Here is a 27,896-nt window from a genome sequence, read left to right on the forward strand (position 1 = left end):
TAAGTTCCACTTTTAAAATTATTTCATTCATTGAACAGATATTTAGTTCAGCACCTTCTTGCTGCTGCAAAAACAACAAAGAACAAAACAAAGACGCTGCCCTCCAGAAGTTTACATTTTAATGGGGGAGACAAATGAGCAAGTAAAAACTGAGCAGGGAGATGTGACTGTTATTACAGGGTGATCAAAGAATGCCTTCAAAAACAACTTTTTTAAGACTTGGCGGGAGTGGGGTACAAATAAAACCAGCTCGCCAAAACAACCCCGAGGTGGACAGCTTCCACTGTGAGTTATCGCCTGGGTCACTGCTCTCCCGGCTAGGGTTTTGTACATAGTTTCACGAAGTTTCCGCAACTATACAAATGGCATAATGTGCTTCAAAAAAAGGCTCCTTTGTTTAGAAATGGAATCCTGCCTATGTCCTGCGCGGAGTTTTTCGTTAGCCGATCTGGACTCTTCCCAGTTCTGGCTCCAAAGCGGGTTGGGGACCTCCCCTTCTCTTAGCCACCTCGTGGGCGGTGTCTTGGCCTGATGTATGCGTAGCAGTGGTGGTGGCGGGGGGCGGCGCCAAAGCTCCTACCCTAAAGTCTTCAGCTACCGCCGCCTCTGCATCAGAAGCTGCTAAGTCTCCCGGGCTGAAAGCCCGGAGGTAAGCCCCGCCCCCGCCTCCTCCCGCCCCCGCCTCCTCCGCCGCGCCGCGCCCCGCCCTTCCCCCGCCTCCTCCGCCGCGCCCCGCCTCCAGCCCCTAGGCCTGCCCCGCCCTCGCCGCGCGCTCTTCTCCGTGGTCAATCTGCGACCCTGCGGCCGCGCTACGCCTCCGCGCCGGCTTCTGCGGTCGCCATGACGGCGGCCGTGTTCTTCGGCTGCGCCTTCGTTGCCTTCGGGCCTGCGCTCGCCCTCTACATCTTCACCATCGCCACCGAGCCGTTGCGCATCATCTTCCTCATCATCGGGTAAGGCGGTTGTGCCGGGAAACCCGGACCTGGGGCTCCCCTCCCCCGCCGGGGGTACCGGCGGTACCTGGCGTCCCCACCAAACGGCTCGTCCTCGTTGGGCTTTGGAGCGGAGAAGGGTTAGGAGGCGGTAGAGCGGAGACCCCACTCCCCTGGGACTCCTCGCCCTCCTCCGAGGGTCGGCGAGAAAAGAACAAGAGCCCCGCGACCCCAGAGTGCGAGCTCTGGGGAAGGAGATCACATCGTGGGTCTCAGAAAACCCTGTCGCTTGGCTCCCGAGTTTTTGCCTAGGGTCCGTGGATGGGCGTTAGTGAGTCATACATTAAAACTGTATTTAAAAAATTGTGGATAACTTCAAATATCTATCTTTTATTTTTTTGGAGGGGGAGGTCCCTAGTTTCCCTCAGATTCTGACAGGCATCTGTAATCCCAAACGAGTTAAGAGCCCTTAAGCACCTGGGGATCAGGTGCTTTAAAACATACCGATGCCCAACACTTACCCCTCCCTGAATCAACTGAATAGGAATGTCTAGGGGGTGGAATTCGGACTTTTTAAAAGCGTCCCAGGTGATTCAGGTGTGCGGCCAAAGGGTAGAAACCTGTGAAAACTTCGCAGCACCTGTAGTACGTCTCCTTGCAGGAGCTTGATCAATACCGAACTCTGGTGGCGAATGTGATCATAATCCCGGTTTTCACCTGTCTGGCAGCTCTTACTGGAGCTCCCCTACAACCTTCTCCGCCACTGAATCTCACTTGGCACCAGGAGAAACAGCCAGGCGAGACCAGTGAATCCCACCTTTTCTGAGCTTCCTCACCTCTCACAACTGTATTGAAGATGCTGCATCACACGTGTCATTTAAAAAACAATAGAGATTTGGGCAAGAGGTCTGTAAAGCTTGTTATAATCATTAAAATCCACAGGAATGTTGTAAAAACCAGGCCTGGAAGACTGATGTAGATTAGAGCACAGGCTTTCAACCTCTGGATTTTAAACCAATCACTCTGTTAATAGAGATGTAGACATTTTCCTGGAAAAGACATTTGCACATCAATGGGCAAAGCTTTAATTAGGAAGCTTAGCAAATAACCAAGTTTCCAGACAGACAGTCCTTGGCTATTAGTCTGCAGATGTACTTACAAATAGCAGGGTCACTGAAAAAAGTGATTTTTAAGAAAAATCTCAAATTCCTCTTAGCCTGCATGTTTATTTCACCAGGGAAACTGCACCATTGATTAGGACCAGTTGGTTAAGAGCATCACTTCATGAACACTTTTTTTTGTCAGGAAATCTCTTCCTTCTCAAGCAGGGTTTTTTCTGCTTTTAAATCATTATTAGTCCTGTTCACTTGTAACCCCCCCCCCCCCCAATTTTCAGAGCTTTCTTCTGGCTGGTGTCTCTGCTGCTTTCTTCCTTCATTTGGTTCATGGCAGCAACCCTTACTGATAACAAAGATGAACCAAGACAGAGAGATCTGCTGATCTTTGGAGTGTTAATCTCAGTCCTTATCCAAGAAATGTTCCGGTTTGCATATTATAAACTTTTAAAGTAAGTTAAACGCTTTACCTTTTTTCCCAGTTTTATTTGAATTATGATTTAGTAGTTTGAAACATTAATGTATTACTGTATTTGAAGGTCCATGTCTTCCTGCATAGTTCCAAGCCAAGGGATTGTACATTTCCAGCCTGAAAATATTGAGTATTTTAACTTGTGGACATTCATTCCTTCCTTCACTCGTTCAAAAAATATGTCTTGAGAATTTGCTCAATGCCGTGCATATCCTAGGTACTGGGGATACATCATGATTAAAAACAGTCTCATGGTGGTAATATTATAGTGGGAAGAGATAGACAACAAATGAATAAACAAGAAAAGACATTGTATATTAAAAGATAGTAAGTGCCATGGAGAAAAATAAGCTAGAGAAATAGTCATTGAAACAAGAAGAACAAAAACTGTTACAGATCGGAATTTATACGCACTTCTCTTTGACATCACCTAAAATAGATAATTCTTATGGTGATTATGCCTGCCATTATTCTGACTGTATTAGGGAGGAACAGGGGTTCATTTTGTGATATGTCGTTTGAGTTCATGTCCAGAATAGAAAAATACATTAAAAGAAAAAACAAAAGCCGTGGACATGAGTTCCCTTTTTAGGCCAGAAAGTATGTCATCTGTAGGATCCATGAGGATCTCACATGAAACCACTGTTTTGAAACACAGCTTGAACTTGGAACCATATTTTCTTTCAGGTAGTCATGAGGTTGGCTTTGATTATGTAGTAAGGCTTAGTTAGTAGAGTGATAAATGTCCTATGTCTTCTCATCTCTGCAAATGGGATAATTAAAGCACTTTATGAATTTCATGGATGCAACCAAGACAGAACCTCGATAACATCTCTTATAATAGGCTTCTGATAATTTGTTCTTGCCAATATGCCAGGCCTTCTGTAATTTTTACTTGTTGCTTTTAATAACAAATATTGAAATTTAATAACAAAGCAATTTAAATCCCAAGTAGAAAACCAGGAAGCCGTTGCTTAGAAGCAAAAGTCATATCTGAGAAAAAGTTTAAAAATGAAATTTCCATTAGTTCCTGGAACTATTAAAGAACAACAAATAAAAAACATAACATTTCAGGTTCCATGGGAATCCAATACCCTTAACAGATGGACATTCAGCTGTGGTTGAATGTTTCTGGTATGCAGCAGTTACTACTATTCCAAAATTTAATTTTAACTGTAGAATATATTAAGGTAATAAAAATCTCCTTCTTTCTGACCTCTGCCTTGCACAGGCAAATGCAATCTCTGTCACACGGTTGTCATCTTGTCTCTTTCAAGGCTAAACATTCCTCATTTCTTCAGCTGGCCCTCAGGAGACATGGATGTGGCTTCCAAACCTTTTCCCATCTCTGTTCTTTTATGTGAGTGGACACCCCTTTTTGTTGGTGCCTGGGATTTACCTGTGCCTGGAACCCAGCACAGTACCCTGCTGTGGTCGAAGCAGTGTAGAGAGCAGGGTCCTTCCCACCCTTGACAGGGCACTGTTCTCTTAACTCAGCCTTGGGTTGGACTGGATTTTCCTGTCTCCAGCATCACTGGCTCATGTTGGTTTTGCATTTACTAATTTCAGTAGTTTTTCATAGATCAGGACGTGACTTTAATAACCCCTTAGGACTTGAGGTTCTAAAACCTCACTTACCTGGAGTGGCTAAATGGGTATCTGCTGTTCTTCACTATTGTGTTTCTTCACGGTTTCCACCTGAAAAGCAACCCTTTATTGGCACTAACCTAAGGTTCCAAAGGACTACAAGCTGAACATGGGTTGCCTTTTTTTTTTTTGGCCACGGCTGTGTGTCTTGTGGGATCTTAGTTCCTCCACCAGGGATTGAACCTGCGCCTTCGGCAGTGAAAACACGGAGTACTAACCACTGGACCACCTGGGAATTCCCCATGGGTTGCCTGTTTTTTTTTTTGGCTGCGCCGAGAGGCATGTGGGATCTTAGTCCCCCGACCAGGGATCGAACCTGTGCCTCTTGGAGTCTTAACCACTGGACTGCCAGGGAAGTCCCAGAGTTGCCATTTTTAATAGGGCAGTGAGGGCATAGGGCCACATGCAGAAGGAATTATGGCTGTCAGTCTGCAGGCTCTCATGCCAGGAAATTCACAGAAGCCTCTTTGGCCTTCTGGGGAAACCATGTTTGCTCCTCTGAAAGGACCTTTGGAGATTTGCAAACAAATAATAGGACAAACCTGTATTAACAGGTGCCTTTACAAAATGCATCTGCTACAAACCTTTGGAATATGGTACAGTATTTTCCTAGCACATTTTAGAAACGTTGGATGTTATATAGTTACATGTTAAAACAAGTATGAGAATTATTATGATACTTTATTAATGACTAACATTTATATAGATGCATTTAAGTTGCTGTCTTAGGCTTTACTACATTCAGATATAGGAACTTCAGTTTAATCAATATTTTAACTATCTCCACTGACAAAGTAGGTTTTGAACTTTTAAGTTTAAAGTACTGCCTCAATCAAATTTTCGCTATCTGAATTTGGTGCCAAGATTAAAATGTGGAGAGCTTGCACCAGTCTTTTTACATATATGGAATTGAATCAAAGTATTTATCATTGTAGTCCAATATAAATTTATTTCATGGCTTAGGTCTTAGGACCAGTACTTCATCTTGAATGAATGAATTGTCACTTTCAGCCTAGCAAAGAATTGCACTGTGAGAAATTGACATATGGCCACACGTGATAGCCCTTTCTACGTTATTCAGAAGGAAAAAGAAAAATCCAAGTTATGGTCCTGCACATTGCCTAAAACATACATAAGAATTTTTGGCTTGGATTAAAGCTTTTGTAATTTAGTTCAATTGTCTTATAATGCTGATACCATAAATATTTGGTAATTTGAGAAAATAATTTATAGAAAAATAATAAGATAATCATTGCTATAATGTCTTAAAAGGCATAAGTCTATTTTAAAAATTTTCTAAAATGGTGTTTTTACTTTATATGCATATTCCTTGGTACTTTCCCTCTCTTACACACACATATAAAGTGAATCAGAACAAACAAGAAAGGTGGTATGATGTATCATTTGTTTTTCAAAGTTTATATTTAAAAAATTGAGTTTTTTGTTCTTGGAAACAATAATAAACGCAAACAAAGAATTTTCCACTTCAGTAAAATGGTCAGATTAAAATCACCGTCACACACACATACAAAAAATCACCGTCACTTACATCATCAGTTGTGTGACGTATCCGTCAGGAACACGGAAACTGATGGTGTTTTGTACTTTTTCACTTCCTAATGTTGACCCTAGACCTTAAATTTATATCTTTAATATATTTGTGATAGCAATACTTTGTTATACTAAATAGCAAAAATCTTTTATTCATTGCTGAGCAATTTATATAAAACAGAAATCCTCCAAAATTTATTGGTTCTATTATACCATTATATCTGTTTGTTGGTGGAAGTTATTGCTATTGTACAGGTCTCTAAGCATTCATTAGCCTTTAACCACATTCCTGTGACAGGTAAGTTTATTTAGGAAAATGGCACATTTCAGGTGGTTACTGCTCCAGAGAAAGGAGATGACAGTCACTTAAATTTTGGCTCATGTCCCTGCTACCAAATGATGCTTCCAAATGGAGAGCACTGGAATGGCAAATTGTTTCTTTTGAGTCTAGAAAAGAAAAAGACCTTTTTTTTTTTTTTTTGGCCGCATCGGGTATCTTAGTTCCCCTACCAGGGATTGAATCTGTGCCCCCTGCATTGGAAGTGTGGAGTCTTAACCACTGGACCACCAGGGAAGTCCCAGAGACCTTCTTCTTTATGCTTATTACTATTTTGGTTGAATTCTGTGTTGCCTTAATGTAGTCAATATTTATATTTATGTCATGAGATAGGCTCACTGTAGTGAATATACATACCTTAAAATTTAATTAACACAATACCCATAATATAATTTCCATGTTCTGGTTAATTTTCTACTCTTAGAGTTAACTGAACTCATTTTTGTTTCAGCACTTGTTGAAAAATTCTTGTAAAATGTTTGGTTCCTTTATTGCTTTAATAAATATACTTTAAATATAATTTAAATATCCTTTGTGTCAGGATTGTTGTTGCAGACTTTCTAGCCAACAAGGGGTAGCAATAGTGACAAGAGTGGAGCCGGCCTGCCGCAGTCCTCATGCATTTGTGTGGGGTGCAGGGGCTCATGGTCAGTTTGCAAATTGTCCACGACAGAAGCATGGATATGATCACTCTGAAGATCATTTCTTATTGAGCAGTAGTCTAATGTTTCATTCAGGTATTCATTTATCTTCTTTTCTGAGGGTAGCATTTTATTCTCCCCTGATTACTTCTCCCCTGAGGCCTGACTGAGGTTATGAAACAAATAATGTTTTCGAATCAGAAGACCATTTGATTAGGTATCCATATGAGAGTTCACACTGTCAGTGTTGTAGGGTTTAAGAGTAAGGAGAGATGGGATGAATAATTATCAATCACTGATAAAGGTGGCTTCTTTGAGCAATTGTTGCATGAACTAGACTTTGAAGAGAGAGTACCACTTAACGTTCTATGGAGTGGAAGGTAGAAGGGAGAGTGGCAGAATAAGTCTAACCCAGGCAGAAATACAACAAAGTACCAAAGAAGTGGAATAGAAGATACAGTACTTTGGGAAGAGGAAAAATTCAGAGTGGTAGATGCCATAAGATGTTGAATTAAATACTTGCTAAGCTTAGTCATAAGTATTGCTTTTTTTTGTATTATTAAACTCAATCCCTGATGGCTTGTTTACTTATATTCTTATTTTTCCTCCTCTTTGTGAATGTCAGATATAGGCAAAAGTTGGTTGGAAATTTTGGTTGACTTTAGTTAATTGAAAACTAGCTGTGTTCGTTTAAATGGATTTTAGATTTAGAGTATAATGTGATCAAAAACCTCATTAAGTATCTGGATTTTAAAATATCTTATGTGTTTTTCTGATATACTACTTAAAAAAATTATCTGTGTGGTTTTATTTTAGAAAATCCAGTGAGGGTTTGAAGAGTATAAACCCAGGTGAAAAAGCACCCTCTATGCGATTGCTGGCTTATGGTAAGTTAGAACTGCATAGCCTCGTAAAGATAAAAGATCAGACTTGACATAAAAGCCATTTTTATCTTTTAAATCTTTGTAGGTTTCAGGTAGTATTTTACTACCGCATTGGCCTATTGGTGTACATTGTTTATTTTTCTAGCTTTCCAGGGCCCTTATGTATAGAAAAGTGATTGCAGGTGACCCTTATCTGTGTCTCCATTAAATACTAACCAGATTTGACAGTTAGGTTTTTTTAACATGTATACACTCTAGTTAACAATTTCTAAGTGATGTTATTGTTACCTTCTTTGGGTTGTTTCCATGACTTTGTCTGTACTGAGAGGACTCTTCATATTAATACAGTTATACCTCTTTGTATTTTTCTTTCAGAATTATGGTTTAAAGGTTGGATCCGGGTCCCTAAATTGAGTCACCCAGATTGACCCAGGGATCCCTCTTTACAATACAGTCACCCCTCAAGCTCAGTTCCATCAAACTTAATTCTACAGATTCTGTTGTCATGAATTAAAGTCAGAGCTACAGTATCGTATCCTTCTGTCTCGCCTATCCCTTTGGAGCCTTTCTGGATCTCTTTCTTTCTTTTTTCATTTCTCTGCTACATTTCACTGACCATTTCTTTTCCTCTTTCCTCCCCACTTCTCTCTCGGTTCATCATTTAGCCAAGCGCTTGCCTTTTCTGAGCCAGCTTTCTACTGCTTCTCTAACAGCATGCACACCGTTTTTCCTTCAACAAAATAGTGTTCCCTAGTCCCTGGGAATTTGATTTGAAGAGAAATCACAGCATGAGTAAGGTTTAACAGTGTTTTCCTTCCTCTTTAGTTTCTGGCTTGGGCTTTGGAATCATGAGTGGAGTATTTTCCTTTGTAAATACCCTGTCTGACTCCTTGGGACCGGGCACAGTGGGCATTCATGGAGACCCTCCCCAGTTCTTCCTGAATTCAGGTATGTGTCTGGTAGCTGTGAATGTTCAGATTTATGATCTAAATGATCATGCTTAGTGGAGTTCCCTGGCTTAGGAAATGAAGTGAATAGAAATTCATGTTATATCTTCTAAAGGCAAGATACTGTTAGACACTGTGATGGAAAGGACCTAGGAAAATAAAAATTACAGTTAGAGTATTGTAGAATTTTAGAGTGTAACTAAGCTTGCATAAAATTTATTTTTCTGTTACTATACTAACAGTGTTGCTGTATAGCTGATATATTGTAAGTGAATTTTTATAGGCTATATGCTTTTTTTGTTTTTGTTTTTATTAGTTTATATTTCTCTTCACTGTAGCCCTAATCTTTAGTTCATTTGTCATCTTGGCCGCTTTTTGGAGTGGGAAGTATAATTTAATCTTGAAATTGAGAGGAGAGAAAATAGTTCTTATTTAATGTGAGGTATGGGCTTCCCTGGTGGTGCAGTAGTTGGGAGTCCGCCTGCCGATGCAGGGGACACGGGTTTGTGCCCCGGTCAGGGAAGATCCCACATGCCGCGGAGCAGCTGGGCCCGTGAGCCATGGCCTCTGAGCCTGTGTGTCCAGAGCCTGTGCTCCGCAATGGGAGAGGCCACAACAGTGAGAGGCCCGCGTACTGCAAAAAAAAAAAAAAAAAAAAAAAAATGTTAATGTGAGGTAATGTCATATATCTAAAAACATATTTAAACATATATATATATATATTTAATTTTAACTGTAACAATCCATATTCCCTGTTCCTTAAGAACTGGGACACCAGCAGGAACTTAGAGTCCCTTGTTTCTTCTCATTCCTCCCCTACAGGTGACTGTTGCCCTGATTTTGTGTTATTAAGTCCCTGGGTTAGCCAGGTCTGAAAGTTAGGTTTTTAACATGTATTGATGTTTTACTTTGAAGGTAAAACCTGTAAGTTTTACCTTCATGTGTGTATCTGAAAAAAAAAAAAAATTTAGTTTTCTTCCTTTTGAACATTTAAAAATAAATTGTACTATATTCTTTAAAAAAAAGAAATTGAGAGGAAAAAAATAATAGATGAGTTGACCTTTATCCAAAGATGCAGGTAAAAGGACCAACCCATTTCAAACCACTTTTCATCCACCAGATGAAAATTGTCCCCATGATGCAGTGGTCACACATTTGAGAGTTGGTAATATACATAATTAATATAAGCTCTCTCCTAAATTACACAAGAAGAATCTTTTAAAAAATAGTTTTTAAAAACCCCACTGTATTTTTTTGTCTTCACAAGTTGTATCGTTAAAGTAAGTGACCCTATGCACAGATTCTTTTAATTAAATCATTATTAATTTATCATCTTATTAAGAATAAATAGAATCCTTTCAAAAAAAAATTTATCATCTTTACTAAAGTAATTTCTGCCTTCAAGGAGCTTATCATCTTGTAGAGGGAATAAGACCAAAAAAGTGATTAAGCGTTTCAGTGCAGTTTAACATAATAATAGAAAAGATATAAGGAGGTATGACCAAATTAAAAAGGCAAATTGCTGCAGTAAAGAATTGAGAGACATGTTGCACGTTATAGTGGTCCCCAAACCCAGTGGACCCTTGTTCATCATTTCAGTTCAGACCTTGGTCTCTCCTGTCTAGATTACTACCATTAACTCCCACCCGGTTAGTCTTTCCTCAACACGTTTTCCATGGGAATCCATCCTGTATACAGCCCCCCAAATGACTCGTCCCTGTACAAAAATGTATAAGGGCTTTTCAAGGCCTACAAGTTACTCAGGGCCCTTCACGTCCGGCGGCAAGTTAGAGGACAGGAAAGTATGTCAATGGAATGGGTCCTACTTATTTAGTTGCGCCCCCAATATAGCAAATTATCTTCCTTTTAAACATTCCATAATTAGAATATTTCTGACAGTCTTAAAAAATTAACATAATAATGAGTATTACATTTTTAGAACAACTGGAGTATTAATGCTAAAATCTGTTAGCATCCAATATAAGTTAATAAAACATACCCAGGAAGAGGTGTTATTGCTGCAGTTTTCTATATTTTCTTAAATCAGTCTATTAGACTGCTACATAAGCATTTTTTTTTTTTGGCTCTCAAGTAGCAGTTTCCTAATGGAACTTATTTTTCTACCAGATTCTGTCACTAGATGGCGCTAATTCCCTTTTGTGAACTAGGCTGTTTTCATAAGATTGGCTTAAAATGATTCTTTTGGAAGAAAGTAAAAACTGTGCTGGCAATTTGGGGATTGTATTTGTGATTTCTATAAATTCAAAGAAAATAAAGTGTTTTAATATCTTTAGCTGAGTTAGGACGGCAGGCTGACCATGCTGTGGATGTATACCTATAGAGTCAAGAATAGCTGTTACTTTATCATGTGCTAGAGTTCATTTGTTATAACATCATTCTTTGGAGCATAACCTTTGAATTAAACATTTAAGAAACTACTTATTGCATTTAAAAATAATAACCCCAAATTTGCATGTATTTGCGTTTATTGCATATATTATTTGTAACTGCTGCTGTTACCATGTATTTAGGCATGAGCTCCTTTTTAATTTTTCAGTTAAATAGTTTAACATACTCCATTATAAATGCCTAAGTAATAATCAGGAATATGGGGTATAATTAGTATGTCTATGTTAGTACAAGATGTACAATATATGATACCTGTATGTACATAGGTTTTCATGTGACAAGTCAGCATAGTTTACAAACTAAATGTATCATAAGTTAATTCTTTTTGTTTGTAGTTGTGTAGTAGGCTAGCATTAACTTTTATTAGAATCATTACCGTATCTTGGTTATTCTGTATACAGGCAAGGTATAGGAATTGGAGTCTTAATTTCAAGTCTTACCCTGGCTCATTAATTTAGTATTTTGGGTAAGTCCATTTGATCATTTAATCACTCATTCCACAAATAATTAAGTATTTATATTTAACAGCCCAGTTAATGTTTATATGTTCCACTCATAGCAGGGAATAAAGACAAACAGCTGATTACAACAAAGTGTGATAAATACTATGATGAGGAAGAGCCATGAGTGCACAAAAAAGCTGTAACCCCCTCAGGTGGTATTGTACTTCTCCTTTGTAGTACTTACCACATTTGGAATTAATTGACCATGCATGCACACATGCAGTATTCCATAGAAAAACCTGTGTGTGCCGATCAAGTTCAGTTTCAGTTGCTTAAGAATCTTGGATAAAAAATGGGCAGAAGACCTAAACAGACATTCCTTCAAAGAAGATATACAGATTGCCAACAAACACATGAAAGGATGCTCAACATCACTAATCATTAGAGAAATGCAAATCAAAACTACAATGAGGTATCACCTCACACCAGTCACAATGGCCATCATCAAAAAATCTACAAACAGGGCTTCCCTGGTGGTGCAGTGGTTGAGAGTCCGCCTGCCGATTTAGGGGACGCGGGTTCATGCCCCAGTCCGGGAAGATCCCACATACTGCAGAGCGGCTGGGCCCGTGAGCCATGGCCGCTGAGCCTGCGCGTCCGGAGCCTGTGCTCTGCAACGGGAGAGGCCACAACAGTGAGAGGCCTGCTTAATGCAAAAAAAAAAAAAAAAAAAAAAAATCTACAAACAAAAAATGCTGGAGAGGGTGTGGAGAAAAGGGAACCCTCCTGCACTGTTGGTGGGAACGTAAATTGATACAGCCACTATGGAGAACAGTATGGAGGTTCTTTAATAAACTAAAAATAGAACTACTGCATGACCCAGCAATCCCACTACTGGGCATATACCCTGAGAAAACCATAATTCAAAAAGAGTCATGTACCAAAATGTTCATTGCAGGTGTATTTACAATAGCCAGGACATGGAAGCAACCTAAGTGTCCATCAGCAGATGAATGGATAAAGGAGATGTGGCACATACATACAATGGAATATTACTCAGCCATAAAAAGAAACGAAATCGAGGGGGTTTCCCTGGTGGTGCAGTGGTTGAAAGTCTGCCTGCCAATGCAGGGGACACGGGTTTGAGCCCTGGTTTGGGAAGATCCCACATGCTGCGGAGCAACTAGGCCCGTGAGCCACAATTACTGAGCCTGTGCATCTGGAGCCTGTGCTCCGCAACAAGAGAGGCCGCGATAGTGAGACGCCCACGCACCGCGATGAAGAGTGGCCCCCGCTTGCCACAATTAGAGAAAGCCCTAGCACAGAAACGAAGACCCAACACAGCCAAAAGTAAAATTAATTAATTTAAAAAAAGAAACGAAATTGAATTATGCATAGTGAGTTAAAAAAAAATGGTTCTGAAGAACCTAAGGGCAGGACAGGAATAAAGACGCAGACGTAAAGAATGCACTTGAGGACACGGGGAGGGGGAAGGGTAAGCTGGGATGAAGTGAGAGAGTGTCATGGACATATATACATTACCAAATGTAGAATAGATAGCTAGTGGGAAGCAGCCACATAGCACAGGGAGATCAGCTCGGTGCTTTGTGACCACCTAGAGGGGTGGGATAGGGAGGGTGGGAGGGAGACGCAAGAGGGAGGAGATATGGGGACATATGTATATGTATACCTGATTCACTTTGTTATAAAGCAGAAACACACAATTGTAAAGCAATTATACTCCAATAAAGATGTTAAAAAAAGAAAGAATCTTGGATAATTACTGCAATTTCTTATATTTTTATCTTCCATTGTCCTTAAAAAAAAATCCAAGGAGAAATTTCACTTTAATGAGAAGACTTGTTTAAATTGAAGACACTCCTTTTTTTTTTTAATTAATTAATTTATATATTTATGGCTGTGTTGGGTCTTCGTTTCTGTGCGAGGGCTTTCTCTAGTTGTGGCAAGCGGGGGCCACTCTAAATCGCGGTGCGCGGGCCTCTCACTATCGCGGCCTCTCTTGTTGCGGAGCACAGGCTCCAGACGCGCAGACTCAGTAATTGTGGCTCACGGGCCCAGTTGTTGCACGGCATGTGGGATCTTCCCAGACCAGGGCTCGAACCCCTGTCCCCTGCATTGGCAGGCAGATTCTCAACCACTGTGCCACCAGGGAAGCCCGAAGACACTTCTTTTAATTGAGAAAAGTTTCTCAGGGACCTCCCTGGCAGTCCAATGGTTAAGACTTCAAGTATCCAATGTGGGGTTGGGGGTGTGCTGGTTTGATCCCTGGTCAGGCAACTAAGATCCTACATGCTGTGTGGCGCGGTGTCGGGGGAGGGTGGGAGTTTTGCAATTAGTGCAGAAGGCTAATTTGGAGAAAAGTTGATTAGATATCACAGTAGTCTTATTGCATTCCTAAGAGAAACTCCTTGAAAGCCAGATCCAAGTTGACTTTTTGTTTCACAAATTCACGTTCTAGATGAGAAGCTGTTTCAGAGTTGGCCCCCTGGTTCACGAATGTTGCTCTCAGAGTTACTATTCAAGCAAATATGTGTCAGGGTCCCACTTCTGTCAGACAGGGTTGAACCCTCACAGTAGTGCGGTGTACCCCAAGAGCGTTGTCCCAGGACTAGGTGTTTAGTGGGCTTTGGGGTTTGTTGACCTGTGACTGGGCACTAATGGTTGCCTGTCTTTCAGCTTTCATGACGCTGGTGATCATATTGCTGCACATGTTCTGGGGCATTGTGTTTTTTGATGGCTGTGAGAAGAAAAAGTGGTACACCCTGCTTGTAGTTCTTCTGACCCATCTACTGGTGTCAGCCCTGGTGAGTATTGCTACCGTGCTCAAACTGGTTTTTGGAGCTCAAGTCTGCATATCTAAAGTGGTAGATTCCACTTTGAATGAAATACATGCTCATAGGAAAATGAGGAAATTCAGAAAAGTCAGTTAAAAGAATGAATGAATGAATGATAGATAAATCATCTTTCTTACCATAGAAAGATAACAATTTGTTGGTTGATCTCATAAAAGTTTTTTGGTGTCCTTTTTTGGTATGTGTCTTTCTTTTAATGGGTAGAGTCAAACTGAAATAGGCTTGCATTATGCTTATGTTATGTAACACATCTTAAAAAATTTCCATGTTATTATAAATCCTTTTAATATTTAAGTTTTAGTGGCTTTAGATCATTACATAAAGTTACAGTTTGCTTAACTGATTGATAACTTGTTTTTCTACTTTTGGTTATTATAATGCTGTCTGGAACAACTTTGTATGTGAAACTTTTTCAATTCATTGTTTACATTCCAAGGAATTGATTTTTGAAGTCAAATGATGTGAATATTTTTAAAGCCCTTGATGCAAATTGCTAAAATACTCTGTACAAGGGTTGTACTATTTTTACGCATTCTGATGAATGTCAAGAGTGCCCATCTTACTCTCTCCTCACTGACATTATAATGCCAGTGTTCAAAAGTAATTTAAAAAGAATACTTGACTAGATGTATTGTTTAAGCACTGTTTAATGCTTTGGTCTTAGTTTAATTGTAATGTGTCATATACTTACATCAGAATTATCCCAGCCACTGCTTTGTCCAGACGTTTATCATTTCTTACCTACAGTATTGAAAAGCTTCCTTCTGATGGTGTCCTGCCTCATGTTTCTCTCCTCTCCATCCATTTAGAGTTCATATCAGGTTTTCTTATACTGGGCTTCTTGTTCTCTGTTCCATCTAAAAAACAATCTCATTGCCTTTCTTACCTAAAACCTTTCAGTCATACAGGATACTAAAGTTACCCTTAATATGATGGCAGCTATGTAAAGTCAAATCTTTTTTTTTTTTAATTTTTAAATTTTGTTTTATATATTTTTTATACAGCAGGTTCTTATAAGTCATCCATTTTATACACATCAGTGTGTACATGTGAACTCCAATCTCCCAGTTCATCACCACCACCCCCACCCGCCGCTGCTTTCCCCCCTTGGTGTGCATACGTTTGTTCTCTACATGTGTCTCAATTTCTGCCCTGCAAACTGGTTCATCTGTACCATTTTTCTAGGTTCTACGTATATGTGTTAATATACTATATTTGTTGTTCTCTTTCTGACTTACTTCACTCTGTATGACAGTCTCTAGTTCCATCCACGTCTCAACAAATGACCCAATTTCGTTCCGTTTTGTGGCTAATATTCCATTGTATATATGTACCACATCTTCTTTATCCATTCGTCTGTCGATGGGCATTTAGGTTGCTTCCATGACCTAGCTATTGTAAATAGTGCTGCAGTGAACATTGGGGTGCATGTGTCTTTTTGAATTATGGTTTTCTCAGGGTATATGTCCAGTAGTGAGATTGCTGGATCATAAGGTAATTCTATTTTTAGTATTTTTTTTTTTTTTTGCGGTACACGGGCCTTTCACTGTTGTGGCCTCTCCCATTGCAGAGCACAGGCTCCGGATGCTCAGGCTCAGCGGCCATGGCTCACAGGCCCAGCTGCTCCGTGGCATGTGGGATCCTCCCGGACCGGGGCACGAACCCATGTCCCCTGCATCGGCAGGCGGACTCTCAACCACTGCACCACCAGGGAAGCCCTATTTTTAGTTTTCTCAGGAACCTCCATACTGTTCTCCATAGTGGCTGTATCAATTTACATTCCCACCAACAGTGCAAGAGGGTTCCCTTTTCTCCACACCCTCTCCAGCATTTGTTATTTATAGATTTTCTGATGACGCCCATTCTAACTGGTGTGAGGTGGTACCTCATTGTAGTTTTGACTTGCATTTCTCTAATAATTAGTAATGTTGAGCAGCTTTTCATGTGCTTCTTGTCCATCTGTATGTCTTCTTTGGAGAAATGTCTATTTAGGTCTTCTGCCCATTTTTGGATTGGGTTGTTTGTTTTTTTAATATTGAGCTGCATGAGCTGTTTATATATTTTGGAGATTAATCCTTTGTTGATTCGTTTGCAAATATTTTCTCCCATTTTGAGCATTGTCTTTTCGTCTTGCTTATGGTTTCCTTTGCTGTGCAAAAGCTTTGAAGTTTCATTAGGTCCCATTTGTTTATTTTTCTTTTTATTTCCATTACTCCAGGAGGTGGATCAAAAAAGACCTTGCTGTGATTTATGTCAAAGAGTGTTCTTCCTATGTTTTCCTCTAAGGGTTTTATAGTGTCTGGTCTTACATTTAGGTCTCTAATCCATTTTGAGTTTATTTTTGTGTATGGTGTTAGGGAGTGTTCCAGTTTCATTCTTTTATGTGTAGCTGTCCAGTTTTTCCAGCACCGCTTATTGAAGAGACTGTCTTGTCTCCATTGTGTATCCTTGCCTCCTTTGTCATAGATTAGTGGACCATAGGTACGTGGGTTTATCTCTGGGCTTTCTATCTTGTTCCATTGATCTGTGTTTCTGTTTTTGTGCCAGTACAATATTGCCTTGATTACTGTAGCTTTGTAGTATAGTCTGAAGTCAGGGAGTCTGATTCCTCCAGCTCCGTTTTTTCCCTCAAGACTGCTTTGGCTGTTCGGGGTCTTTTGTGTCTCCATACAAATTTTATGATTTTTTTGTTCTAGTTCCATAAAAAATGCCATTGGTAATTTGATAGGGATTGCATGGAATCTGTAGATTGCTTTGGGTAGTATAGTCATTTTCACAGTATTGATTCTTCCAATCCAAGAATATGGTATATCTCTCCATCTGTTGGTATCATCTTTAATTTCTTTCATCAGTGTCTTGTAGTTTTCTGCATACAGGTCTTTTGTTTCCCTAGGTAGGTTTATTCCTGGGTATTTTATTCTTTTTGTTGCAGTGGTAAATGGGAGTGTTTCCTTAATTTCTCTTTCAGATTTTTCATCATTAGTGTATAGGAATGCAAGAGATTTCTGTGCATTAATTTTGTATCCTGCAACTTTACCAGATTCACTGATTAGCTCTAGTAGTTTTCTGGTGGCATCTTTAGGATTCTCTATGTATAGTATCATGTCATCTGCAAACAGTGACAGTTTTCCTTCTTCTTTTCCAATTTGTATTCATTTTATTTCTTTTTCTTCTCTGATTGCCGTGGCTAGGACTTCCAAAACTGTGTTGAATAATTTTGGTGAGAGTGGACATCCTTGTCTTGCTCCTGACCTTAGAGGAAATGCTTTCAGTTTTTCATCATTGAGAATGATGTTTGCTGTGGGTTTCTTGTATATGGCCTTTATTATGTTGAGGTAGGTTCTCTCTCTGCCCACTTTCTGGAGAGTTTTTATCATAAATGGGTGTTGAATTTTGTCAAAAGCTTTTTCTGCATCTATTGAGATGATCATATGGGTTTTATTCTTCAATTTGTTAATATGGTGTATCATATTGATTGATTTGCGTATATTGAAGAATTCTTGCATCCCTGGGATAAATCCCACTTGATCATGGTGTATGATCCTTTTAATGTGATGTTGGATTCTGTTTGCTAGTATTTTTTTTTTTTTTTTTTTTGCGGTACGCGGGCCTCTCACTGTTGTGGCCTCTCCCATTGCGGAGCACAGGCTCTGGATGCGCAGGCTTAGCAGCCATGGCTCACGGGCCCAGCCGCTCTGCAGTATGTGGGATCTTCCCGGACTGGGGCATGAACCCGCATCCCCTGCATCGGCAGGCGGACTCTCAACCACTGCGCCACCAGGGAAGCCCTGTTTGCTAGTATTTTGTTGAGGATTTTTGCATCTATATTCATCAGTGATATTGGTATGTAATTTTCTTTTTTTGTAGTATCCTTCTCTGGTTTTGGTATCAGGGTCATGGTGGCCTCATAGAATGAGTTTGGAAGTATTCCTTCCTCCGTAATTTTTTGGAAGAGTTTGAGAAGGATGGGTGTTAGCTCTTCTCTAAATCTTTGATAGAATTCACCTGTGAAGCCATCTGGTCCTGGACTTTTGTTTGTTGGAAGATTTTTGGTTTTGTTTTTGTTTTTTGCAGTACGCGGGCCTCTCACTGTTGTGGCCTCTCCCATTGTGGAGCACAGGTTCCGGATGCACAGGCTCAGCGGCCATGGCTCACGGGCCCAGCCGCTCCGCGGCATGTGGGATCTTCCCAGACCGGGGCACGAACCCGTGTCCCCTGCATCGGCAGGCGAACTCTCAACCACTGCACCACCAGGGAAGCCCTGTTGGAAGATTTTTAATCACAGTTTCAATTTCATTATTTGTGACTGGTTTGTTCATATGTTCTATTTCTTCCTGGTTCAGTCTTGGAAGGTTATACCTTTCTAAGAATTTGTCCATTTCTTCCAGGTTGTCTATTTTATTGGCATAGAGTTGCTTGTAGTAGTCTCTTAGGATGCTTTGTATTTCTGTGGTGTCTGTTGTAACGTCTCCTTTTTCATTTCTAATTTTATTGATTTGAATCCTCTCCCTCTTGATGAGTCTGTTTAATGGTTTATCAATTTTGTTTATCTTCTCAAAGAACCAGCTTTTAGTTTTATTGATCTTTGCTATTTTTTGTTTCTATTTCATGTATTTCTGCTCTGATCTTTATGATTTCTTTCCTTCTGCTAACTTGGGGTTTTGTTTGTTCTTCTTTCTCTAGTTCCTTTAGGTGTAAGGTTAGATTGTTTGAGATGTTTCTTGTTTCTGGAGGTAGGCTTGTGTAGCTGTAAACTTCCCTCTTAGAACTGCTTTTGCTGCATCCCATAGGTTTTGGATCGTTGTGTTTTCATTGTCATTTCTCTCTAGGTATTTTTTGATTTCCTCTTTGATTTCTTCAGTGATCTCTTGGTTATTTAGTAACGTATTGTTTAGCCTCCATGTGTTTGTGTTTTTTACGTTTTTTCCCCTGTAATTGATTTCTAATCTCATAGCATTATGATCAGAAAAGATGCTTGATATGATTTCAGTTTTCTTAAATTTACTGAGCCTTGATTTGTGACCCAAGATGTGATCTATCCTGGAGAATGTTCTGTGTGTACTTGAGGAGAAAGTGTAACCTGCTGTTTTTGGATGGAATGTCCTATAAATATCAATTAAATCTATCTGGTCTATTGTGTCATTTAAAGCTTCTGTTTATTTATTTTCGTTGTGGATGATCTGTCCATTGGTGTAAGTGAGGTGTTAAAGTCCCCCACTATTATTGTGTTACTGTCGATTTCCTCTTTTATAGCTGTTAGCAGTTGCCTTATGTATTGAGGTGCTTCTATGTTGGGTGCATATGTATTGATAATTGTTTTATCTTCTTCTTGGATTGATCCCTTGATCATTATGTAGTGTCCTTCCTTGTCTCTTGTAACATTCTTTGTTTTAAATTCTATTTTATCTGATATGAGTATTGCTACTCCAGCTTTCTTTTGACTTCTATTTGCATGGAATGTCTTTTTCCATCCCCTCACTTTCAGTCTGTATGTGTCCCTAGGTCTGAAGTGGGTCTCTTGTAGGCGGCATATGTATGGGTCTTGTTTTTGTATCCATTCAGCCAGTCTCTGTCTTTTGGTTGGAGCATTTAATCCATTCATGTTTAAGGTAATTATCGATATGTATGTTCCTATGACCATTTTCTTAATTGTTTTGGGTTTGTTTTTGTAGGTCCTTTCTTCTCTTGTGTTTCCCACTTAGAGAAGTTCCTTTAGCATTTGTTGTAGAGCTGGTTTGGTGGTGCTCAATTCTCTTAGCTTTTGCTTGTCTGCAAAGCTTTTGATTTGTTCATCAAATCTGAATGAGATCCTTGCTGGGTAGAGTAATCTTGGTTGTACGTTCTTCCCTTTCATCACTTTAAGTATATCATGCCACTCCCTTCTGGTTTGTAGAGTTTCTGCTGAGAAATCAGCTGTTAACCTTATTGGAGTTCCCTTGTATGTTATTTGTTGTTTTTCCCTTGCTGCTTTTTATTTGTCTTTAATTTTTGCCAATTTGATTACTATGTGTCTCGGCGTGTTTCTCCTTGGGTTTATCCTGTATGGGACTCTCTGCGCCTCCTGGACTTGGGTGACTATTTCCTTTCCCATGTTAGTTAAGTTTTCGACTATAATCTCTTCAAATATTTACTCTGGTCCTTTCTCTCTGTCTTCTCCTTCTGGGACCCCTCTAATGCGAATGTTGTTGTGTTTAATGTTGTCCCAGAGGTCTCTTAGGCTGTTTTCATTCCTTTTCATTCTTTTTCTTTATTCTGTTCTGTGGCAGTGAATTCCACCATTCTGTCTTCCAGGTCACTTATCTGTTCTTCTGCCTCAGTTATTCTGGTATTGATTCCTTCTAGTGTATTTTTCATGTCAGTTATTGTATTGTTCATAGCTGTTTGTTTGTTCTTTAATTCTTCTAGGTCTTGGTTAAACATTTCTTGCATCTTCTTTTTCCGAGGTCCTGGATTATCTTCACTATCATTATTCTGAATTCTTTTTCTGGAAGGTTGCCTATCTCCACCTCATTTAGTTGTTTTTCTGGCGTTTTGTCTTGTTCCTTCATCTGGTACATAGCCCTCTGCCTTTTCATCTTGTCTGTCTTTCTGTGAATGTGGTTTTTGTTCCACAGGCTGCAGGATTGTAGTTCTTCTTGCTTCTACTGTCTGTCCTCTGGTGGATGTGGCTGTCTAAGAGGCTTGTGCAAGTTTCCTGATGGGAGGGACTGGTGGTGGGTAGAGCTGACTGTTGCTCTGGTGGGCAGAGCTCAGTAAAACTTAAGTTGGCTTGACTGCTGATGGGTGGGGCTGGGTTCCCTCCCTGTTGGTTGTTTGGCCTGAGGCAACCCAACACTGGAGCCTACCTGGGCTGTTTGGTGGGGCTAATGTCGGACTCTAGGAGAGCTCACGCCAAGGAGTACTTCCTGGAACTTATGCTTGCCAGTGTCCTTGTCCCCATGGTGAGCCACAGCCACCCACCACCTTGCAGGAGACCCTCCAACACTAGCAGGTAGGTCTGGTTCAGTCTCCTATGGGGTCACTGCTCCTTCCCCCTGGGTCCCGATATGCACACTACTTTGTGTGTGCCCTCCAAGAGTGGAGTCTCTGTTTCCCCCAGTCCCGTTGAAGTCCTGCAGTCAAATCCCACTAGCTTTCAAAGTCTGATTCTCTAGGAATTCCTCCTTCCGTTGCCAGACCCCCAGGTTGGGAAGCCTGACTTGGGGCTCAGAACCTTCACTCCAGTGGGTGGACTTCTGTGGTGTAAGTGTTCTGCAGTCTGTGAGTCACCCACCCAGCAGTTATGGGATTTGATTTTACTGTGATTGCACCCCGCCTACTGTCTCATTGTGGCTTCTCCTTTGTCTTTGGAAGGGGGGTATCTTTTTTGGTGAGTTCCAGTGTCTTCCTGTCGATGATTGTCCAGCAGCTAGTTGTGATTCTGGTGTTCTCGCAAGAGGGCGTGAGAGCACGTCCTTCTACTCCGCCATCTTGGTTCAGGACCATAAAGTCAAATCTTAATGGAAAAACCGCTGGCGAGAGTGTGCGTTAAAATATTAACAGCTTTCATTTTTGGGTGAATTCTTTTATTCTTTATGGTTTTTGGCATGTTCCAAATTTTCTACTATGTACACTTTAATAAACAGAAAGGAAGTTGCAAGAAAAAGGAAATCTCCTTTTTATGGATCCAATTGGCCATCCATTCATTTGACAAATAGCCTTCTATGTTCCAGGCACTGTTCTAGGCGAACAAAACAATTTAGTGAAAAAAACAAAGACCCTGCCTTTACCATCTAGTGGAGAGAGAGGCAGTAAGCAATAGACATAATAAGAAGTTTTATAGTATATTAAAATTGATAGGTGCTGTGGGAAAAAAGGGAAAGTAGAGCAGGTTAAAAGGGTTCCAGATTGTGTGGGCTGGGGATGTTGAATTTTGGAACGATGTAGTCAAAAGTAGGCTTCATTGTGAAGGTGACATTTGAACAAAAAAGTCAAGTTGGCCATGTGGCTGTCTGGAGAAAGAGCATCCAAGACTAAAACAGCCAGTGGCAAAGTCCTAAGACTAAAGAACATGCTTGGCATGTTTATGGAAGTGAGGGTGGCCAGAACCAGTAAGCCTGGGGAAGTTAGTAGCAGATACTGTCACAGATTTGAAGTTGGGGATGGAAGTAGAGGTTGGAAATGAGAAGCACATCTAGATAATGCAAGACTTGCGCTTTCTACTCTCAGTGAAATGGGAGTCATTGTAGGGTGTTGAGTACAGGGACATGACTTGAATCACGTTTTGAAAGGATCATTGTGACTGCTGTGTTCAGAGTAGACTGTAATGGGGGAAGAGATTACAGTCATCAAGAGAAGGATGGTGACAACTTGGGTGAGATAGTAGTGGAAATAATGAGAAATGTTCAGATTCAGGACATATTTCTGAAAGTAGAGCCAACAGTATTTCCTGACAGACTGGATAAGGCAAGGGAGAGAAAGAAGAGGAGCCAAGGATGTCTTCAAAGTTTTGGGCCTGGATAGCTAGAAGGATGGAGTTGCCATCAGCTGGGATGGAGAAGCTTGTGAGGGAGATCAGGAGTTCTCCTTGGGCACGTTACCGTGGGGGCGCCTATTGGACATTCAAGTGGAGAAGGCAGTTAGGCAGTTGGATGAAAAAGTCTGGAGTTTGGGAGAGAAATCCAGGCTCGAAGAGATGATTACAAGAAGTGAGTATAAGCAGACAAGAGAAGAGGCCCAAGGACTAAGGCCTGGGGCATTTCAGCCTTGAGGTTGGGGCAAGAAGAGGAGCCAGCAAAGGAGACTGAGAAGGAGCAACTTAGTGAAGTAGAAGAGCAGGTGTCCTGAAGCCAGGTGTATTGGGGAGGAGAGGGCGATGAGCTGTAGCAGAGGCCAGTGGAGTAAAACCCAGACTTCTTTGTTTGGCATAAGCCTCTTACTGATTTTACTGGTGCACAATGTACCTCTTGCTGCTCCCCATAGTTCACACCATACCCTCCATCTAAATTGATCCAGTGTGGCTCCCCAGCAGGGAGTGCCTTTGTTCGCACTGTTTTATCTGCAATGACTGCTAACCTAGGTCAGTTTGGAAAACTCCTGAGCATTTCATGTGAGGCCTCCCTGGAAAAGTTGCACATTTCTGACTCAGCACTATCACCAGCCCTTATTTATAGCTGTGTTATAAGCCCCCTCCCTGGCCAGCATTATTTTATTTGATACAGTTTTTACATCTACCTCTCTAATTAGAGTTTGATCATCAGTGATGGGACCTTATCTTGTCACTCTAGGTATCCTGAATCCAAGGGCATGTGCAGGCAGGGTGAGGGTGAGGACAGTGAGGTGCCTTGGAGGCACTCCCCCTGCTGCCGCTGCTGGGCAGAGGTGACAAACTGACCCAGTCAGAGCCTCTTGTTTGTTAAGAAGAACCCATCTCCCCACCTTACCCTGGCCCAGCACAGGAAGTATCCTTTCTTCTATCAAAGGCCAGTCCCTCCACTTGGGCTTCAGACCTAATTCCTTCCTACTTAAGGACTTTACTCCTTTGACTGTGCCCTCTCTCCTACATCACCAGCCTGTCCCTCTCTTCACCAGCATATAGACATATCTTAAATAAAACTCTTCATTGTTGCCTATTCTCCTTCGAGCTATGACTTCTTTTTCTGGTTCCCATTGCAGCAAAATTTCTCAAAGAGTTATCTCCGCAAACTCTGTCTCTGCTTCTTCTCTCATGCTTCTAGCACATTTTGCCTTCTGTTCAACCACCCTTCTAAGACTGCTTTATTTTTTTATACAGCAGGTTCTTATTAACTCCAAGTCTTTTAAGCTTGGTCTTCCACAAGTCTTTTTGTATCTCATTAAATATAGCACCACCATTTACCTAAAGCCAGAAACATGGAAGTCATTCTTGGCCTCTCCCTTTCCCTCACATTCCATCCACCAGCAACTCCCATCAGTTCCTATCATCTGCCCTCTCCATCTCTACCACCATCACCCTGGACTAAGTCACCAACCTGTACTCTCCTCATACCACCATCACCCTGGACTAAGTCACCAACCTGTACTCTCCTCATTCAGTGCAGTCTTCCTAACTAGTCTCCCTGCTTTCACCGTAGCCTCCTTGAATCCGTTATCTGCAGTTTAAAAAATCTAAAATCATGGGAATTCCTTGCTGGTCCAGTGGTTAGGACTCGGCGCTTTCACTTCCGTGGCCCGGGTTCAATCCCTGGTCGGGGAACTAAGATCCCGCAAGTGCAGGGTGCCCCCAAAATAAATAAATAATCTGAAATCATTAGCTCCCCAACCTAAAACCCTTCTGTGCACCTCCATTGCACTGAGGATAAAATTCACACTCCTCACCAACATGCTGTGTAGCTGGCCCCTGCCTTCCTCTCCTGTCTAAGTGCTTGCCCTTCCATCCCTACACATCATTTTTAAAAATTTTTTTATTTTATTTTTTTTGCGGTACGCGGGCCTCTCACTGCTGTGGCCTCTCCCGTTGCGGAGCACAGGCTCCGGACGCGCAGGCTCAGCGGCCATGGCTTCACGGGCCCAGCCGCTCCGCAGCATGTGGGATCTTCCCGGACCGAGGCACGAACCCGTGTCCCCTGCATCGGCAGGCGGACTCTCAACCACTGCACCACCAGGGAAGCCCCCTACACATCATTTATATCAACTCTCAGGTTCTCAGCTGCAATGAACTCTTTGCCCTCCTTTGGTTCCCTCCCTTGGTCTACACCAGGCTGGCTCCCTCCTCCTCCTGTAAGTCTCAGATTAAGTGCTGCTTCCTCAGTGCCTTCCTTGACCCCCACCCCCACCCCAGGTAGATTGCCTTGTTCTTACCTATGCTAGCACCATCTCAGTTGTAGTTATTCTGTCCTAGCATTCATCACAATTTGGAATTATTTGTTTCTTCATTCATTACTTGTCTCCCTTACTGGTATATAAGCTCCATTAGGATAGTCACTGTGGTCTTCACTAGTACCTCGCAGCATCTCAGCAGCAGTTTTTAAATGAACTTTTGGAACCCTCAGCAGTTGTGCAGCTGAAAAAGATGCTGTTCCCTCACGTTCCCTTAATACTAAGGATTTTTACTAAAGTAAGTTGGACTTGTCTCACTTTCTTGCTAACTCTAAGAGCCAGTTAACACAGAAATGGTTAAAAACTGGGCCCTGGTTATGTAACACCTATCTTCTGTTGGGTATTTCATTAGGTCTGGCTTCTGATTACCTTCTACGGTTGCCATTTGAATATATTGGGTTGGCCAAAAAGTTCCTTCGGTTTTTACGTCAAAATAAAAGATACGTATTTCGTTTTCACCAGGAACTTTATTGAACAGCGTATTCACTGTTTTGTTCCACTACCTTTTGCTATTTTTCAGGCAACTTCATAATTTTGTCTTCCTAAAACTGATTATCTTTTTGAGCAAAGAACTGTTCCAGGTGCCTTTTATAGTCTTCCAGGGAATTGAAATTTTTTCCATTAAGAGAATTTTGTGAAGACCTAAATAAATGGAAATCCAAAGCTGCAATGTGTGGTGAATACAGTGGAAGAATCAGAACTTCCCAGCCAAGCTGTAACAGTTTTTTGCCTGGTCATCAAAGAAACATGTTGTCTTGCATTATCCTGATGGAACATTATGCGTTTCCTGTTGACTAATTCTGGACACTTTTCTTTGAGTGCTGCTTTCATTTGGTCTAATTGGGAGCAGTACTTGTTGGAATTAATCGTTTGGTTTTCCGGAAGGAGCTCGTAATAAAGGACTCCCTTCCAGTCCCACCATCTACACATCACCTTCTTTGGATGAAGACCAGCCTTTGGTGTGGTTGGTGGTGGTTCATTTTGCTTGCCCCACGATCTCTTCCGTTCCACACTGTCGTACAGTATCCACTTTTCACTGCCCATCACAATTGGTTTTAAAAACGGAACGTTTTCATTACGTTTAAGTAGAGAATCGCTTGCGGAAATACGGTCAAGAAGATTTTTTTCACTTATGTGGAGCCCAAACATAAAAGCGATTAACATGACCAAGCTGGTGCAAATGATTTTCAGTGCTTGATTTGGGTATTTTGAGTATGTCAGCTATCTGCTGCGTGGTATAAAATTGATTGTTCTCAGTTAATGTCTTGATTTCATTGCTTTCGACTTCAACTGGTCTACCCAACTGTGGGGCATGGTCCAGCGAGAAATCTCCAAAAAGAAACTTTGCCCACCACTTTTGACACGTTCGATCAGTCACAGCACCTTTTCCATACACTGCACAAATCTTTTTTTGCATTTCGGTTGCGTTTTTACCTTTCTTGAAATAATAAAGCATAAATATGCTGAAAATGTTGCTTTTTTTCTTCCATCTTCAATATTAAGATGGCTACACAAAAAGTCACCAATTTTGATGTCTTTTTTTAAACGCACGCTGATATGACAGCTGTCACATACAGTCTAACAAAATTGTTTTGAATGAAGTTAAAGACAACTAAGTGCTACTAGAGCCATCTTACGGGAAAAAATACGAGTGAACCTTTGGCCAACCCAATATTTTCTCTCCACAGACCCAAAGAGAAACTTGGAGGCCAGGTTACAGTTCCCACCTCTAAAAAGCTGTCCTTTTGCTCAAGGCAAATAAACTCTACGTCTCAGCCTTCCTGCATCTTCACCAGCCCTGGGCACTTCCCTGCCCATCCTCAGCTAGACAGAGATGCCCCCTGCCTCACTCTAGTCAAAAGCTCTCCTACACCCAGCATCTTTGCACTTTGGGAGCCAGATCTGGCTTCACTTTTCCTAGCTGCCTAGCCTGTCAGGTTCTTAAATCTGAGATTCTTCTTCTATGAAATGGGCCCTTAGCTCACAGGTTATCATCGTGGAACTGGAATGTGTGACCCAGGTGATAAGTACACAGCACAGCACGTCGGGCACGCTCGATGGCCCTTCCTGCTGCTGCCCTCAACGTGCCGCGTGTGCCATGGAGACCAACACGGAAGACTTGGGGAAGCTGGGACAACACTAACTCTGCCCCATGTGGCAATGATTGTTATCAGGACTATTCTCAGATACCCTGTGCCAGAACCTGTCATGAGCGCCTTACTGGTGTTATTTTAGCTTCACCTCAGTCCCATTTCACTTACACAGAAACAGACTTACGGGCTAGTGTCTGTTGACTAGGTTAGTCCTGTGTGTCTTTGTGGGTGCATGACATACATCGTATGTTTGGTGGAACACACCTCAGCTATTTCAAGTATTTCATATTTTCCTTTTCCTTTGGTTAATCCACATGTTTAATAAGCTTGCTGTTATTTTCCCCTTGCAGACCTTCATAAGTCCTTATTCTGGATTAAATCTGGTGTTGGCATACATCATCCTGGTGCTCACGGGCATCTGGGCCTTCTTTGTTTCTGGAGGCAGCTGCCGAAGCCTGAAACTCTGCCTGCTTTGCCAAGACAAGGACTCCCTCCTCTTCAACCAGCGCTCCAGATAACCTCCAAGGACCAGCGCTTCTCAAACAGTAAGCTGCCTCTTTACAGGAAGCGCAATGGTGCCTTTTTCTAAAAATCCCTTTTCCTGGTGGAATTAGAAAAAACCAAACTATCTAGGTACAGCATGGCTTTCATGCAACAGCTTTCTGAAAGGGATTCATCAGTGGTGTGCAGCCAGGCTGCACATTAGAAAGAACTAC

At 41.2% G+C, this 27,896-nt stretch overlaps 1 protein-coding gene across 1 annotated transcript; it reads left to right on the plus strand.

Moving 5' to 3' along the window:
• Positions 1-729: 729 nt before the first annotated feature.
• APH1B (aph-1 homolog B, gamma-secretase subunit) lies at positions 730-27,790 on the plus strand. The gene is made up of 6 exons (XM_029239738.1): positions 730-953; positions 2,329-2,499; positions 7,512-7,582; positions 8,405-8,527; positions 14,076-14,203; positions 27,531-27,790. Exons 1-6 carry the CDS (start codon positions 841-843, stop codon positions 27,696-27,698), a joined length of 774 nt encoding a protein of 257 aa, XP_029095571.1. The 5' UTR covers positions 730-840; the 3' UTR covers positions 27,699-27,790.
• The last annotated feature ends 106 nt before the right edge of the window (positions 27,791-27,896 follow it).

The sequence above is a fragment of the Monodon monoceros genome, unplaced genomic scaffold (assembly GCF_005190385.1).
Source record: "Monodon monoceros isolate NGI ecotype Baffin Bay Population unplaced genomic scaffold, NGI_Narwhal_1 Super_Scaffold_21, whole genome shotgun sequence".
NCBI lineage: Eukaryota > Metazoa > Chordata > Mammalia > Artiodactyla > Monodontidae > Monodon > Monodon monoceros.